Source organism: Mus caroli, chromosome 1, assembly GCF_900094665.2.
Source record: "Mus caroli chromosome 1, CAROLI_EIJ_v1.1, whole genome shotgun sequence".
NCBI lineage: Eukaryota > Metazoa > Chordata > Mammalia > Rodentia > Muridae > Mus > Mus caroli.
In genome coordinates, this window is record NC_034570.1 from 182,941,857 (window position 1) to 182,957,250 (window position 15,394).

Genomic DNA, 15,394 nt, shown 5'->3' on the forward strand with positions numbered 1-15,394 from the left:
AACCAATCAGATGTAGGCATGCAAATGAGGTGGTAAGCATAACCCAAGCACAACCAATCCAGGTGTGAGACACGCCTCTCCTAGGCCTATATAAGCAGCACCAGTTCTGGGCTTGGGGTCTCTTCGCCTCTTCAATCAAGCTCTCCCAATAAACGTGTGCAGAAGGATCCTGTTGCAGCATCGTTCTTGCTGGTGAGTCAGGGCACGTGCAAGATCTATCTATCTATCTGTCTGCCTGCCTATACACTGTGTATTGTCTTTAGACACACTAGAAGAAGGCATGGGATCCCATTACAGATGGTTGTGAGCCACCCTATGGTTGCTGGGAATTGAACTCAGGACATCTGGAAGAGCAGTCAGTGCTCTTAAACTCTGATCCATCTCTCTAGCCTTACTTGTTACTTGAAGAGGATCTGTATTAGAATCCCAGCACCTATAGCAACTTATAACCATCTGTAAGTCCAATTCCAGGGGATCTGATGCTCTCTTCTGACCTCTGCAGACACTAGGCATGCATGTGGTGCACATGCATACATGCATGTGTTGGGGTTTTGCCTTTTATGCTCTACTGTAATCTTAAGTGCAGCCCCAAAGACCCGGAGTCTGAGCATAGCCCCTGGGACCCTGCCCCCAAGTTAATCTGATTGGTGAATAAAGATGCTGACAGCTAATAGCTGGACAGAAGAGACATACGTGGGGTTGAGTTTTCCCAGGCTTAGAGAGAGGAACCACGAGGAAAGGAGAGAGAAGAAGGAGCTGCTATGGAAGAAGAAGAACTTTCAGGAGGGAGAGAGAGAGCTGTCATGGGGTAGGAATACAGAGAATGTGGCCCTGTTGACTGGCTAATTGGAGCTCAGAGCAGCCCAGAAGAAATGTAGTAAATAGTAAGTAATACGTCAGTGTTGTGGATAGGAAGATGGATTCTAACAGCATGGAGGGTAGGTAGCTGCCCAGCTCTAGTGCTGCTGTCTTAGTTAGGGTTTTCCTGCTGTGGACAGACATCATGACCAAGGTATCTCTTGTAAGGACAACATTTAATTGGGGCTGGCTTATAGGTTCAGAGGTTCAGTCCATTATCATCAAGGTGGGAGCGTGGCAGCATCCAGGTTAGCATGGCGCAGGAGAATCTGAGAGTTCTACATCTTCGCAGGAGAATCTGAGAGTTCTACATCTTCATCTGAAGGCTGCTAGCAGAATTCCAGACAGCTAGGATGAGGGTATTAAGCCCATGCCCACAGTGTCATCACACAGTGTACTCCAACAAGGCCACACCTACTCCAACAAGGCCACACCTTTAAACAGTGCCACTCCCTGGGTCAAGCATATACAAACCATCACAACTGCCTAAGGCATATTTAAAAATGTAAAGGCTGTGTGTGTCTTTCATCCAGGAACATAAATAGTTAAAGGTGGGGAAGAAACCCTGGGCCAGGATTTTTAATATTTTCTACTACACACATCTATGCGAAATACTCATGCACATAAAGTAAAATAAATAATAAAAGTTTCGGGGAACTGAAGAGCACTTACTGTTTTTGCAGAGGATCTGGGTTTGATTCCCAGCACAGACACAATGGCTCACAACCATTTGTGACTTTGGTTTCAGGGAATCCGATACCCTCTTCCGGTCCCTGAGGGCACTACATGTACATGATACAAGGCAAAATACCCATGTACATAAAATAAGTACACCTAGAAATTGCTTTTAAAGAAAAGAGTAGCTGGGCAGTGGTGGCGCATGCCTTTAATCCCAGCACTTGGGAGGCAGAGACAGGCAGATCTCTGAGTTTGAGGCCGGCCTGCTCTACAGTGAGTTCTAGGACAGCCAGGGCTACACAGAGAAAACCTGTCTCAATAAATAGATAGATAGATAGATAGATAGATAGATAGATAGATAGATAGATAGATAGATAGATAAAATAAAAAAGAAAAGAGTTTCCACTGACCTCCAAGCAGATTCTGTCTCAGCCCCATCTTGTCTCCATCTTTAAGAAAAGGAATCTCTGTGCCTTGTCTCCTCCCTGTGAAGGGGACTCCTCATCTCCCCATGAATATTAGTAGCTTGGTCTGATTGGTGCAACGGTGTCAGTTCTGTTATTGGGTAAGCAATCTCTTTCTGATGGAATTTGGAGCCCACACTACAGGTGGGAATTCATGTCTGGTTCTGTAAACTTGTCAAAGGCTTGTGGCTAAGGAGGTCACAGGTCCTAGTGAGGAATGGACAGCTGCTGTTTTGCTACGTGGATATGATGCACCTATTGAATTGTCTTCTAAATGACTATGTTTATCCCCATGGATCTGTGATGTTGCTGCTTGATTACTGCAGAGACTTGTAACTGGTCAAAACGCTGACACAAGAGTTTGTGTTACTCCCCTGGTGCCCAGAGAATATCAGAGAAGAGAGGGCAGAAAGATGGTAAGAGCCAGAGTAAGACCTGAGATGTAAGATGCTGTCTTTCAGTGGTAACATGGCCACAGTACACTTGAATTCATAGCAGCTGCCATTTCCTACACAAGACATGCCCAAGACTGGGCCTGAGAGCATCCAGCCATGGAGGGAGGAAGGGCTTATGAAGCTCCACCATTCCTGATAGCTGATAAGGGAGAAACATTTTTTTTATAAGTGCGATATTTGAAGTGGGATAACCAGTAAGGTGCACAAACTCCTGTAAATAACATCTTCCTCAGGATTCTGTAGGCAAGTCTGATGAGACTCATTGATTCATGAGAGAGAGAGAGAGAGAGAGAGAGAGAGAGAGAGAGAGAGAGAGAGATATGAAGGCATCATAATCATAATGGGGTAGTTAGGAAGAGGGAGGAGATCAGGGGTGAGTATGGAGATCATAGTGCGCTGCTATAGGCATTTTGCGCTTGTGGATTGGTACATGATCTAGTCAGGACCCAGACCTTACTCTGGTCCACTTCTAACTACACAGGTGTGGTTGGAACCTCCACAGACAAGGCCTCCCTCTAAGAAGAGACCAGCCATATGCATCCTCTCATCTCCCTCTTATTGGGGCTGGCAGGCTTAGTCGGTTTCTCCTCCCCCTCCCCACTTCCCCCCCTTCTCCTCTTCTTCCTCTTCCTCTTCTTTTAAATCTGGCACACGTTCTTCCTCAAGCTGTCTTCCAACTCACCATCCTCACGTCCCCATGTTCAGATGGCAGCCACACCTGACTTTTGATATGCTCTGAAATATTATTCTGCTTAGGCATTGGGATTTGGAGGTAGGAGAATGGAATTTACCCCAAGCTTCCTTTACCAGAGAAGGCCCATGTTTGGGAGAGTTGGATTTTTGCTGAGTGTGCATATCCTCACACTCCCCCAGCACTTTACGTCATTCACCACCCTGCATAGCGCCCAGGGAGGCTGACCTGAACGTCCTACAACAGTCTACTCCTTTGTCTCTTCCACAAATGGGAAGCACCATCCAGGGGTGACAGGGAGAGGAAGGAGGGAACTGACTGCAGACACTGCACAGTTGTTTGGACTTCTGCACTTCTGGCTTATGCTTTTGTAAGCTACACCCCTTTAAAACTGTTAAATCTTAAAAGCTGCGTACACACACACACACACACACACACACACACACATCATAGCCCCTAGTTGCCCTAAAACTTGCTCTGTGGACCAGGCTGTCCTCGAACTCATAGCTCTACTTGCCTCTGTTTTCCAAGTGCTGGGCCTTAGAACAACTTTTGAATTTTCCTCTTTCTATTGTGGTTTCAGGGTATTAGGCTAAGGTTGTGGTGCTTATATGGTAGAAGTAGCAAGCACTTTTACCCAGTGCGTCAACCCCATGGCCCATTGGCTCATTTTATTAAATGCCACAGAAATTATTCACCAACAGGTGCCATCTCTTACTTGTTGTGGAATGGTCATAGGGCTGGTGTTTGTTTCCCACTGGACTGTAGTCACATGATGCTCAGCAAGTATTTGGTGAATTTTTGTCAAGTGAATGACAGGATTTGAACTACAGTCCCTCCTCTCCATAGTTCAGATACTTATTTGAGCATACTCATGCCATGCACAGGTGCCCAGTAAACTCTAGGAGCTGTTAGGTTAAACAGCATAGAGCAGGCTAAGTCTGTGACTTATATTTCCAAGTGCTTCAACTTCCTGAGTTGCCTCAGTGGTTCATGCCCAAACAAGTGTGGCTCATGCCCAAACAAGTACCACATGGAGTGTGAGGAACATCTGAAATACCCCGAGACAGACAGACAGGGTGCTTGCCAGAAGAAGGATGACCCCATTTCTCTAACTCATAAAATGTCCAGTCCACAACTCAGGAAATGAATGCGAGACATTTTCATTTGTTTAGACTTAAAGGAATCATGTTGAATAAACTTCATTCATAGTTACTAGTTTTGCATTTACAAAGTTGATATTACCTTTATTATACTTAATGTTACATTAGTTATCATTGTTTCATTCAGTGTGAGGTAAAGCTGATACAACCACTATGTGTTTATATCCATAGTTACAATCAAGTTCACAACTGTAGGCTCCAAAGTGGTTTGTGACATTTATTACAATTACATTTTCACTGTGCAAGTGTTGCAAGAATTTCTCATGATGAGGTGTACCCCAAAATTTGTGTATCTCTGGAAAGATGCTTTTGTGGGTAGGGCTTAAAGAAGTATCAGGCAGGGCTGTTCTAAGACCACTCACCAGGGCTCAGGAGTTCCTAGTTACAAACATGTCCTTATTATAATACCGTAATGAAAAAAATTCCATGATCTTCCTTCCTGGGTTCCCAAGCAGGATTGGAGTCAAAGACGATTTGTCATAGTACACCTCACTTTTGCGTAGAGCTGTGCCTTTGATGATCTCCAGGGCACACTCCTCCTTGGGAGAAGCTTGGGCACTAATTATCCCAGAGATCTCCTTCAAAGCTGTTTCTGTAGGCCACAGGAAAAAGTGAGTTAATCCAGGGCTAGAAGAGTTCTCATGATAGAGACTCACAGACTTCTATGTGCCAGGCACAGTATACTCATGTCTGAGTCCCACAGTCCCTCTGAGGACCCTTAGACAATTGGGTATGTCCAGTGTTGACCAAGGAAGACTGGCTGGCAGAGGTCTGCCTCCCTAGATGGGAATCTGTGGGGCCGTGGAGGTGATAGCTTAGGGGTCCAAATGTTCTCTGGGTGTTTTGGTTGGGGTGACATGTTATCATGGGGGTACAGAATGAGGACTAAATAGCTGATGTAAAGTGTAGGTGGCAAATGAGAATGTGTTTTGATAATGATCCACTGCTTTATAGAAGGCAAAGTAGAACCAGGCTTTGGGTCTCTCTCAGTCCTGACCACTGTCACTGGGAAGGGGCTGCCAGTAATTATGCTGTCTCTTCTTTTGACAAGGTCTCATGCATCTCAGGCTGACCTTGAACTCAATATATATTTGAGGATGACTCTGAACTTCTGATCTTTCTGTGTCTACTTCCTGAGTGCTGGGATTACAGGTGTCTTACATAGTTTATGTGGTGCCAGGAATTGAAACCAGGGCCACATGAGTACTAGATGAGCAGTCTGCCAGCTGAGCCACAGCTCCAGATCCTCAGCTTCTTAAACAAAAGTTTCTCACAGTCCTAGATAGGTGTTTTAGATAAATGTGGAACTACTGCCCTCACTGTCCCCTTTCACCCCTCACCTTTCACCTCTCACCTTTCATGAATTGTATCAACATGCATAACCCTGTGCAATGCCAGAAGTAGGCACCATAGATGCAGCACAATGTCACTGGCTGTTTTTGTTTGTTTGCTTGTTTGTTTACCAGCATTCCCTGGATGGTGTCCAAGAGCACACTCAGTACTAATTTCTCCTATTTATTTATTGGTCTGTGAAGGTTCTTTTCTTGTTTCTCATGGCCTTGATTCTTTGAAGAGTACTGATCACTGTTTCTAAGGAATGTAAGTTAGATGTATGCCCTTCTCAGTGTATCACATTGAGGAGTCCATGCAATCAACTTCTCGTCACTGTTCAGTCCAGTTAGAAAAGTATGCAGGTGTTGGGTATCATTTATAGAATAGCAGTGGTCGGGGGAGTTCACGTGGGCATAAGGATCTCAGAGTTCAATATACCTTGAGAATGGAAAGGACAGAGGATCAAGCTTGACTAGACTCCACCAGTGAAGGAAGTGGCTCATTGAGTGACAGGGCTGACTGACACTTCTAGCTCTGGTCTCTAATGCGTTGCCGCATCAGGGAGACAGGACCCGCTTTTTCATGTGGTAAGGCTGACAGATCAACTTGGGGTCACTTATTCCAGGGTCTTTTCCTTACCTGTGTCTATGAGGCCAAGGACACAGAGAGTGATGGACACGTTGACCTTGGTTATGTAGTGTTCTGTTCTAATGGTGGAAAAGAACCCATCCAGAGCAAACTTGCTTGCAGAGTAGGGAGCAATCATAGGCTGGGTCATTTTCCCTAAATGATAGATTAAAGAAGTTTGTTAATAAGGATCTACTTTGACCTTAGACAGAACAGGCCTTGACTAGGAGGAGGCTGCCAATCCTGAGGGGCCGTTTTGCTCACTGAGACCCCAGTTTCTCATGATTCTCTAATTTATCTTATGGAATTACATTTTTGAAAGGATAGAAATTAAGTATTTGGAGGTGTGGTAGTTTGAATGAGACTCCGTTCGCCCCCAAAGGCTCATATATTTGCATACTTGGTCCCCAGTTGGTAAAATGCTTGGAAGGATTAGGAGGTGTGGCCTTGTTAGAGTAGTTGTGTCACATGGGTTGGGCTTCCAAAATCCCAGGCCGGTCTCATTTCCCCCGTATCTCCACCCCCTGCCTGCTTTCGTGAGGATCAGGATATAAAGCTCTCAGCTACTTCTCCAGCATCATGCCTGCCTGCTCCCCATGCTGATGATAGTGGGCTAACATCTGATGCTGTAAGCAAGCTCCCAGTTAAATGCTTCCTTTGAGAAGCATCATGGTGGTCATGGTGTCTCTTAACAGCAATGGAATGGTAACTCTCAACACCCAGCAGCTGTGCTCAAACCTTACTATAGATGGACAGTGTTAGCAAAGAAGCCTAGCATTGCTGCGGCTCCATTCTTTTTACTCAGGATCACTACAGGAATGGGCAGCTTGGCCCAATGAGACAGGGAAACTGTTGGTGTGTCTCAGTTCTTTTCCTTTCTGGGGTTTCTGGAGAGTGACAACCCTCTTTCTCTCCCGATGGGCACTTTGTGCATTTATATGGAGCTAGAATTGCTATAGCTAGCTTCCTTGTCCACTGAGGAGGAAACACATGGGGAGGCAAGCAGGGCTAAGAGGACCAAGGGGACATGGCCTGAAATGCATCGGCTTCAAAGCCTGCCCTACATCGAAACTCCAATTCTGTCAATAATTTTCCTAAATGTTTAAGAAAAAAATATAGATCCAGAATATTCATAGGAATAATATATACTTAAAATAGGAGCTTTAGAGAGGTGACCTGGGTATAGATTCCAAGTTGGTATTGCTTAGCTACAATTTGTTGATAACACCATATTGAGCTGAAATAACCATGTAAAACTCTTATGGACTGGGACTCACTCGGAGAATGCTGTTGTTGTCAACAGGATTAGTATTCACATCTCTCACGCCTTTAATCCCACCACTGGGAGGCAGAGGCAGGCAGATTTCTGAGTTCAAGGCCAGCCTGGTCTGGTCTACAGAGTGAGTTCCAGGACAGACAGGGCTACACAGAGAAACCTTGTCTCAGAAAAATAAAAACAAAACCAAAACAAAACAAAAAAAGTCATGTTGGGACAAAAACTTAGGGGAACAAAAAATGCCACTCTAATAAATGAATTTAAACAACAAAGTGGAAAGTAAGAAGTCTAGTTAGAGGGGGGTGAGTGAATTCTCATCTCAGGAGTCAGTTCAGGAAAACAGGTGCACATGGGGAAAGGAAGGATGGGAGGACAGATGTAAAACTTGAAAAGCCTCCAGGTGCTGGAAACACTCACCTTGCCCCTTTATTCAAAGAGACCCCTCTTCTAGCCTAGGAAGGCTGTCCTCCCACAGGCAGTGTGCAGACCAGCTTGAACACATGCCATAGCCTCTTTCAAGAAATTGAAATAATAACAAAAGGATTCCAATTACTGCCGCTTGGTTTTGAGTGAAAAGGTTATATAAGGCTAGGGCTGAGAGATCCACTTTCAGGCATGAAAAGGGTAAGTTAGTTGAGGCTGCTGCTCTTGCAGAAGGCAGGGACATGGAGCAGAGAACCACAGCAGCTGAGCTTAGACAGATGCTAACTTTCCCTAAAGCTTGTTGTATGTCTCATTTTAAAGTTCAAAGGCTGACTAATTGCTCAAGGTTGAGAGGTCAGTGAAAAAAAACCAAGATTCAGATCTGTTTCTAGTGGCTCACACTCTTTTTTTTTTTTTTTTAATGACTACACTCCCAGGTTTCTATTGTTTATTGTTAGGTCTACAGACACTTAAAGCACTTGAACCCTATACTTGGCAGGTTTTTCCCTATTCTAAGAGGTGGTACTTGACTCTAAGTCTACTCATTAATTAGTTCACAATGCTGCTGTTGTAGAGCTGCTATAACTGAAAGAACACCAGACCTCTCATCTGCAAACTACTCAACTGCCTAAAGCGCACTAAGGCCTGCCACAATGCAGCAGAGCATGCTAATTTACTGCATTTCTTAGGTCTTTTACATTCCCTTTCCTCCCACTTGCCCTAGAGAAAGGTTCTTACTCTGCAACCTCAGCTGGCCTAGACCTCACGATGTTCCTCACGATGTTCCCCACTCAACTTCTCTAATGTTAGTCTAAGCCTACAATACCACGCACAACTTCATTCTCACTTTGTGAACCTACATGCAAAAGATCCTCCCCTAGTTAACTTGCTGAAAGGCTAACAAGAATATGCCATGTTCATATTATTACAATTCAGGTCTCTTTAACCCTGTGATGCTTTAAAGAAAGAAAGAAAGAAAGAAAGAAAGAAAGAAAGAAAGAAAGAAAGAAAAGAAAGATATAAAATGCACTAGTGGGGTGGAGCGTAGATGTCAGTAGCGCTCCAATGCATGAAGTTCTGGGTTTGATCCCCAGCACCACATGCCTGTAATCCCAGCGCACAGGAAACAGAGACAGGAAGATCAGCAGTTTCAGTTACCATGGCTAGAACTGCAGCTCAGCTGGTAGACTGCTGGTCCAACACTGAGTTCATGCCCCACAACATACATCAGGTGTGTGACTGTAAATTTCAGCACTCTTTACAGGTGGGGGCAGGAGGATCCCCAGCTTTACAGAAAATATAAGGCCAGCCTAGGCTATAAGACCCCCTTATCTGGGGCTGAGGGTGGACAGAAATGGAACAAAACACTATCATGAGAACACAGATGAAAATTCACTTGAAACCACTGTACAAAAAGTACGAAAGGTGTACCTTGTACAGCAGTGAAACAAGAATGGCTCCAAACTCAGTGATCTAATCTTGGGTTTCAAAAGTTTACTCAAACTATAAACACTGATTTGAAATCTGGGGCATCTACAAGTCTGGAAGCTACCACCCACAATTCTCACTTTGATGAGAATATTGCTGTAGATGTATGGTCAGCATGATTACTCACCATGGGATCTGAGCAGCAACAAATGACCTTCAAAATTCAAACCTGTTTATGTAGGTGTGTAGTATGTGAAATAGACACAAATTGTCTGCCTGTCCTTTCAAAAATGTCCTAACTCATGAAAAATCACTTTTGCTATAGAAGAGCAGTGGTGACCATGTGAAGAAAATAGGCAACGTGGAAAAACTCATGGTTTGTGCTGGGCTGTCCTGTGAGGAACTCGTGTCTGTACTGAGCCTGGAGTCTGAACAGTGCACTGATGTTGTCCCATCTTGTTGAGAGCAGTTCAAATACCAAGGCCTAAAACTGAAATAAGAAATTGCCTCCAACATGAGGTCTACACAGCTCTTTAGGAACCACCCAGAGAAGCTCCACAGGCTAGGCAGGAACACCTGGGGTCCAGAGGCATCTTGGTATCTGCTTCTAGCTGGCAGTGAGCTGCTGGCTACTATCAGCACCAGAACACCCAGGACTCTGGTCCTAGATAGCCCCAGGTTCACACGCTTACACTCGGATTACATCTCCTCTGCAGTTGCCTCTACTTCTCCTTTATTATTTTTATTCTTATTGCTGTCGTTGCTGGGCTTCTGCTCTTTATGTTCACATTTTCCAGGAATCATGTGTCAAATACAATTCCAGCCCCACAGTGTTGGTAAAGGTCTCTTTGATCTGTTGTTTAAGCCCTACATAGGCAAACTTTATGACTACAGTACTATTTTTACTTTCAGGCTGACAGATGAAGGTGTCCATCGTCAGGCTTGTGACTCTTAGCTCTTCAGATTTGCTTCCCCGGGACACTACATCAAATCAGTCACTACAAGCATGATGACATCGCAGTCCAGTCCAATGGTTCCCAACCTAATGGTTCCTAATGCTGCGGACCCCCACCGTAAAACTATTTCTTTTCTACTTCATAGCTGTAATTTTGCTACTGTTATGAATTGTAATGTAAATGTCTTATATGCAGGATATCTGATAAGCAGCCTAGAATACACTGCTAGGGAGTTTCCCACCCACAACCCATACCAATATGATCGATATCACACAGACATGCTCAGAGGCTTATCTCCCAGGTAATTTTAGATTCTATCAAGACAACTAACATTTACCATCACATGTGGTATAAGAAGGTACCTTTAAATATATATTAAAAAAATTACAGAATTATTAAACAAAGGTCAAGTCAGGGCAGCTGGAGCACAGGAAAAAAAAAAAAAACCAAGGGAGGAGGGTGAGCAGTGTCATAGCCCCCGCCCTACCCTTTGGAGGTTTGAAACACCTGGGAAGCCAATGTTATTATTTCCGCACTTAGATAAAAAGCCTCAATTCAGGTCAACTTAATTACAGAGAGGAAACCCTTGATTTTCAGGGCTTCAGTACCCCCCTCCCCCGCCCCCCAGAGATTCTTGATTTAGGAATTGCTGTTAATGATTGTGAGCCAGAGGCCCATAAAAGAAGAAAATCTGGGGCAGATCACAAAAGCAGGAAAAAGAAGACAACCTCCTGGCCCCCAGCACATTCCAACACAACCTTGGCCATTTAATTCAAGTCTGTTTCCTATTTGTAAATACTTTCCCACATGACACACCACATAAACCACACATGGTGGCATACATGCGATCCCAGCTCTCTGGAGGTAAATCAGGAGGGCAGGGGTTCAAAGTGCTCCTCAGCTACAGAGCAAGCCCAAGACTTCCCTCGGTCACACAGGACCTCTTCAAAAGAAAATGAAAGAACCTGGATGTTCGAAGGAGTTTGTCCTTCCCAGCTTTCTGAAATGTTGTAAGATGTTCTAGATGCAAATGTGGAATAAACTTGTCTCATAAACTGATTAGCATTGTGTGGGAAAGTCTTTTGCTAAAGTTAAGCTGCACATCTTGGCATTTTAACTAGCCAAGTGAGAGCATTCTTGAGACAGGAAGCAGGAAGAAAAGGGTTGAATCATGTCAGAGTCACCAAGTCACATGCGTGTTCTGGGAAGGTCAGATTCTCACGGAACAGGGTTGTGTGGGCAGGAGAGGAAAGGGTCACCTTGTTCCCAATGACACCCTGTGGGAGCTACTTGTGCAACTGACAGTCAAATGCCTGGCAGGATCAGAACCTCATTAACAGAGGTAATTTGTAAAGAGATTGTCTTGATATGCTTGGAGCAGTTGTAACACTGAGGGGCTGAGAAGCCTGTAAGTATTAGGCTCAAGGTTAATTTCTAGATAACATAGAAGCAGACACAGAAGCAAGATATATATGCAGCTGATTCTCGTCCAGGAAGGTTTAGTCACAGATAGAGCGGCAGTGACTATATTTTCTAAAGCAAAATATGGAACAAGGAGTCTGACATGTCTGAATGCAAATGTGATCATAAATGGGACAGAATGTGCCATTAGAACTATTCCCAAAGCACTGGGTTCCAGCTACTGCAGAGTAGCCAGAACTGGCAAGCTGGTACACAGGCTGTGCACACGGGTTCATTAGGTGAACACCAGAGGTCAAAGGGAGGCTTGGAGTGCAGGGTCTAGGATGATTTATAGCTCAGGCCATGGAAACATAGTAGACTTCAAGCAGGAGCTTGCCCAACCGGTAATGCGGTTCCTTTGCTTGGGTCTCTCTACAAGTCTGAAGAAAAGAAGGACTGGAGCTTTTTAGTCTAGGTTGCTTTGTTCCTTTGTTTGGTTGGTTTTTAGAGTATTCAGTTAAAGAAGTTGAAAATGTGCCTTTGAAGTGGAAATCATTTGAAAATCCAGCAAGGAAGCTGATGGTGGAGAGGATAGAGCCAATCCCACCTGGAAACCAGTGGGGATCTGAGTGTTTACCACAGGGGTCACCAAAGAGCCCAGAAGGCAAACCCCCAAAGAATTTACCCCCACATCTTCCACTCCACTGGGTTCCTAGGACAAATACTTTTTTCTTTTGAAAGGATGTCAAACTTTTAGCAAAGTTGAAAGAGTGTGCACATGAGAATTATTCCCTACCCCCAGTTCCCTTTTAGACAGGGTTCCATATACTTCAGGCTGGCCTCAAACTATTATGTACTGGGGTGACCTCTTGAACTCTTGATCCCCCTTTCTCACTCCCAAGTACTGGGATGGCAGGTGTGCACTACCACACATGGCTCCTTTGAGCCTTCTGAGAGTAATCCCCGTAACTGAGGTCAGGACTGACACCATGTCCTGTCACCTTGAATACTCCAGTGTCCATTCCTTCCACAGAGGGACATTATCCTGCTTGGTCACACTCTGAGAAGGACAAGAAAGCCATTCATTCAACTCTTAGGGCTTCTGGAACAATTAGTAACAAGGTGGGTAGTTTAAGATAGCAGAGACTTATTCTCAGTTGTGGACTGGAGATGTGTGAAACCAATGAGTAGGGAGAACCATGCTTTCTTCCAAAGTGCCAAGAGAGGATTTTTTTTTTCTTCCTGGATGCCAGCATTGCTGATGGAACCCCTGCTCTAGTCTGTGACCGTATGTTCGTATGGCCTCTCTTCCTTCCATCTTTGGTCCAGTGTCTCTCATGGAGTACTTGTTGTTGGATTTAGTACTCCAAGGTGATTCCACCTCAAGAGCCTTCCTTCAATTAAACCTGCAAAGATCCTTCTAAACAAAATTTTGTCTATAGGATGTGGATGTCTTTCCAGGGACCGCCATCCAACCCACTGAAAAAATGCTAATCTATTCTTGCTCTGTAATCCACGGACCACCATAAGGTCTAGATGCTTGTCTCTACCATATAATTTATAGCAAAGGCACCCCAAAGAACATGAGTTACCTTGCATGTTGGGACTTGTCAGTCCACTTCTACTTGAAATAATTCCCCAGTCTCTCATTGAAGTTCATTGACACTATTGGGAAGTATAGGTACTTATCCTGTACCAGTCAATATGCCATGACTGGTTCTTGCCATATGAAGAACTATGACTCAATGTTTATGAATTATGCAAGCAGCCTATGGCCATCATAAGACTGTTTACACTATAGAAATATTACCAATCAGGTTTTTAAAAAGTTTCCTTTCTTGGGAAGCTGGCCATTGAACATACACCAACACACTTATGGCAACTGTTCTGCCATTTGGATTTGTCTGATATTCTGGCATGATTTGATTTGAACTATTCAGTTCTGGTAGTCTCAGGAGTAATTCTATGTTTGTCATATCCAATCCCACCAGATGGATACAGGGTTCCAGTCCATTCTGTGGCTGGTGATGTTAATCACGGGCCATGGGACTCAGGAGTAACATTGCGACTTCTCTATTGTGGAACTGTTCTTCCCCCTTGTAATCAGTAATTATGTTAAGTGAGTTATTTCAAAAGTATATTAACCATCCTTAAACACACAGTTCAGTGGCACCAGGCACATTTTTGTTGTGCAAGAGCTTCCACCACCACCTCCCGAACAGTTTTTATGTTGCAAACTGAACTCTACACCCATTAAACAGTAAGTTCCATTTTCTGCCTCCCCTGGGCCCAGCTGAAACTACTGATATTTCAGTACACCACTCCTTATTTTGTTTGCTTCCCCATATGTATGTCAGGATTTCCTCCTGGTTGGGACCATATACTATTTTTAAAGATTTATTTATTGTTATATGTAAACACTGTAGCTGTCTTCAGACAGACCAGAGAACAGAGAAGGGTGTCAGATTTCATTACAGATGGTTGTGAGCCACCATGTGGTTGCTGGGATTTGAACTCAGGACCTTCGGAAAAGCACTCAGTGCTCTTAACTGCTGAGCCATCTCTCCAGCCCCTCTGAGGCTGCTTCTAACCCGGAGTATCTACCCAGGAGTAGAGCTGCAGGATTATGCAGGATTATGTGCAATGCTGTTTTTAAATGTTTTGAGGAGTGGTGGTGTTTTTTTCCCCCAACACAGCTGTACCATCTACATCCCTCCTCCTAATATACAGGCCTTCCATTTCTTTCTGCATTTCTCTCTCCCCCTCTTTCTCTCCTTCCCTTTCTTTCTTCTCTTTCTGTCTTCCTTCCTTCTTTCCTTCTTGCCTGTCATGGTAGCAACATGCTAATGGGTGTGGGTTGGTCCCTCTCCATACTTGGGGTTTCCCTAGTGATTAGAGATGTTGAGCATCTTTGCATGTTTCTGTTGGGCATTTGGGTATGTTCTTTGGGAAAGTATCTTTTCAAGTTTTTTGGCCAATTTTGAATCCACTGTTTTTGTTTTTGTTTTTGTTTTTGTTTTTGTTGTTGTTGTTGTTGTTGTTGTTGTGTGTGTATGTGATTGAGCAAGTGTCACTTTGAGATTATATAAATGTCCTATTTCTTATTTAACCTTCAGCCTCTGGTTTTAACATTCATTAATATGTCCTGGATGAATGATTACCATGATGGTTGCTAACTGGCAATTCTCCAATGTCCTTTTCCTTTCTGTTTATCATTTGGTCCTCCACTATGTGGGAGAGACGCCTCCTCTCTCCATTTGTTTATTCGAGTGATTATATAATCATGAACTCATAGTTTTATATGGCATGTAATAGATTATAATCCATTTTGTTACGGTTATTTTAATGCTGCAGAAGTCCCAGACAGGGTTAGTGGAATCCTTTTAAAGTTAGTCTCTGTATACCTATTACCCTTTGACCGTTTCTTTACTCACTGACAAAACAAGATTTTTAAGCTTGCTTGTCCTTCCTTCCTTTCTTCCTTCCTTTTTTCCTTCCTTCCTTCCTTCCTTCCTTCCTTCCTTCCTTCCTTCCTTCCTTCCTTTTTTTCCTTCCTTCCTTTTTTTCCTTCCTTCCTTTTTTTCCTTCCTTCCTTTTTTTCCTTCCTTCCTTTTTTTCCTTCCTTCCTTTTTTTCCTTCCTT

General features: G+C 43.9%; 1 protein-coding gene across 2 annotated transcripts in view; it reads right to left on the bottom strand.

Moving 5' to 3' along the window:
- Positions 1–4,365: 4,365 nt before the first annotated feature.
- Positions 4,366–15,394, bottom strand: part of Hsd11b1 (hydroxysteroid 11-beta dehydrogenase 1) — a 46,845-nt gene continuing 35,816 nt past the window's right edge. Inside the window, exons 6-7 of one of the 2 annotated variants that reach the window (XM_021176794.2) lie at positions 6,281–6,424; positions 4,366–4,901 (exon numbers count right to left, since the gene is read on the bottom strand). In XM_021176794.2, coding sequence (XP_021032453.1) covers positions 4,678–4,901; positions 6,281–6,424 — 368 coding nt within the window. In that variant the 3' untranslated portion in view covers positions 4,366–4,677. The remainder of the gene's footprint in view (positions 4,902–6,280; positions 6,425–15,394) is intronic. The other variant, XM_029475029.1, reaches the window with a different exon arrangement.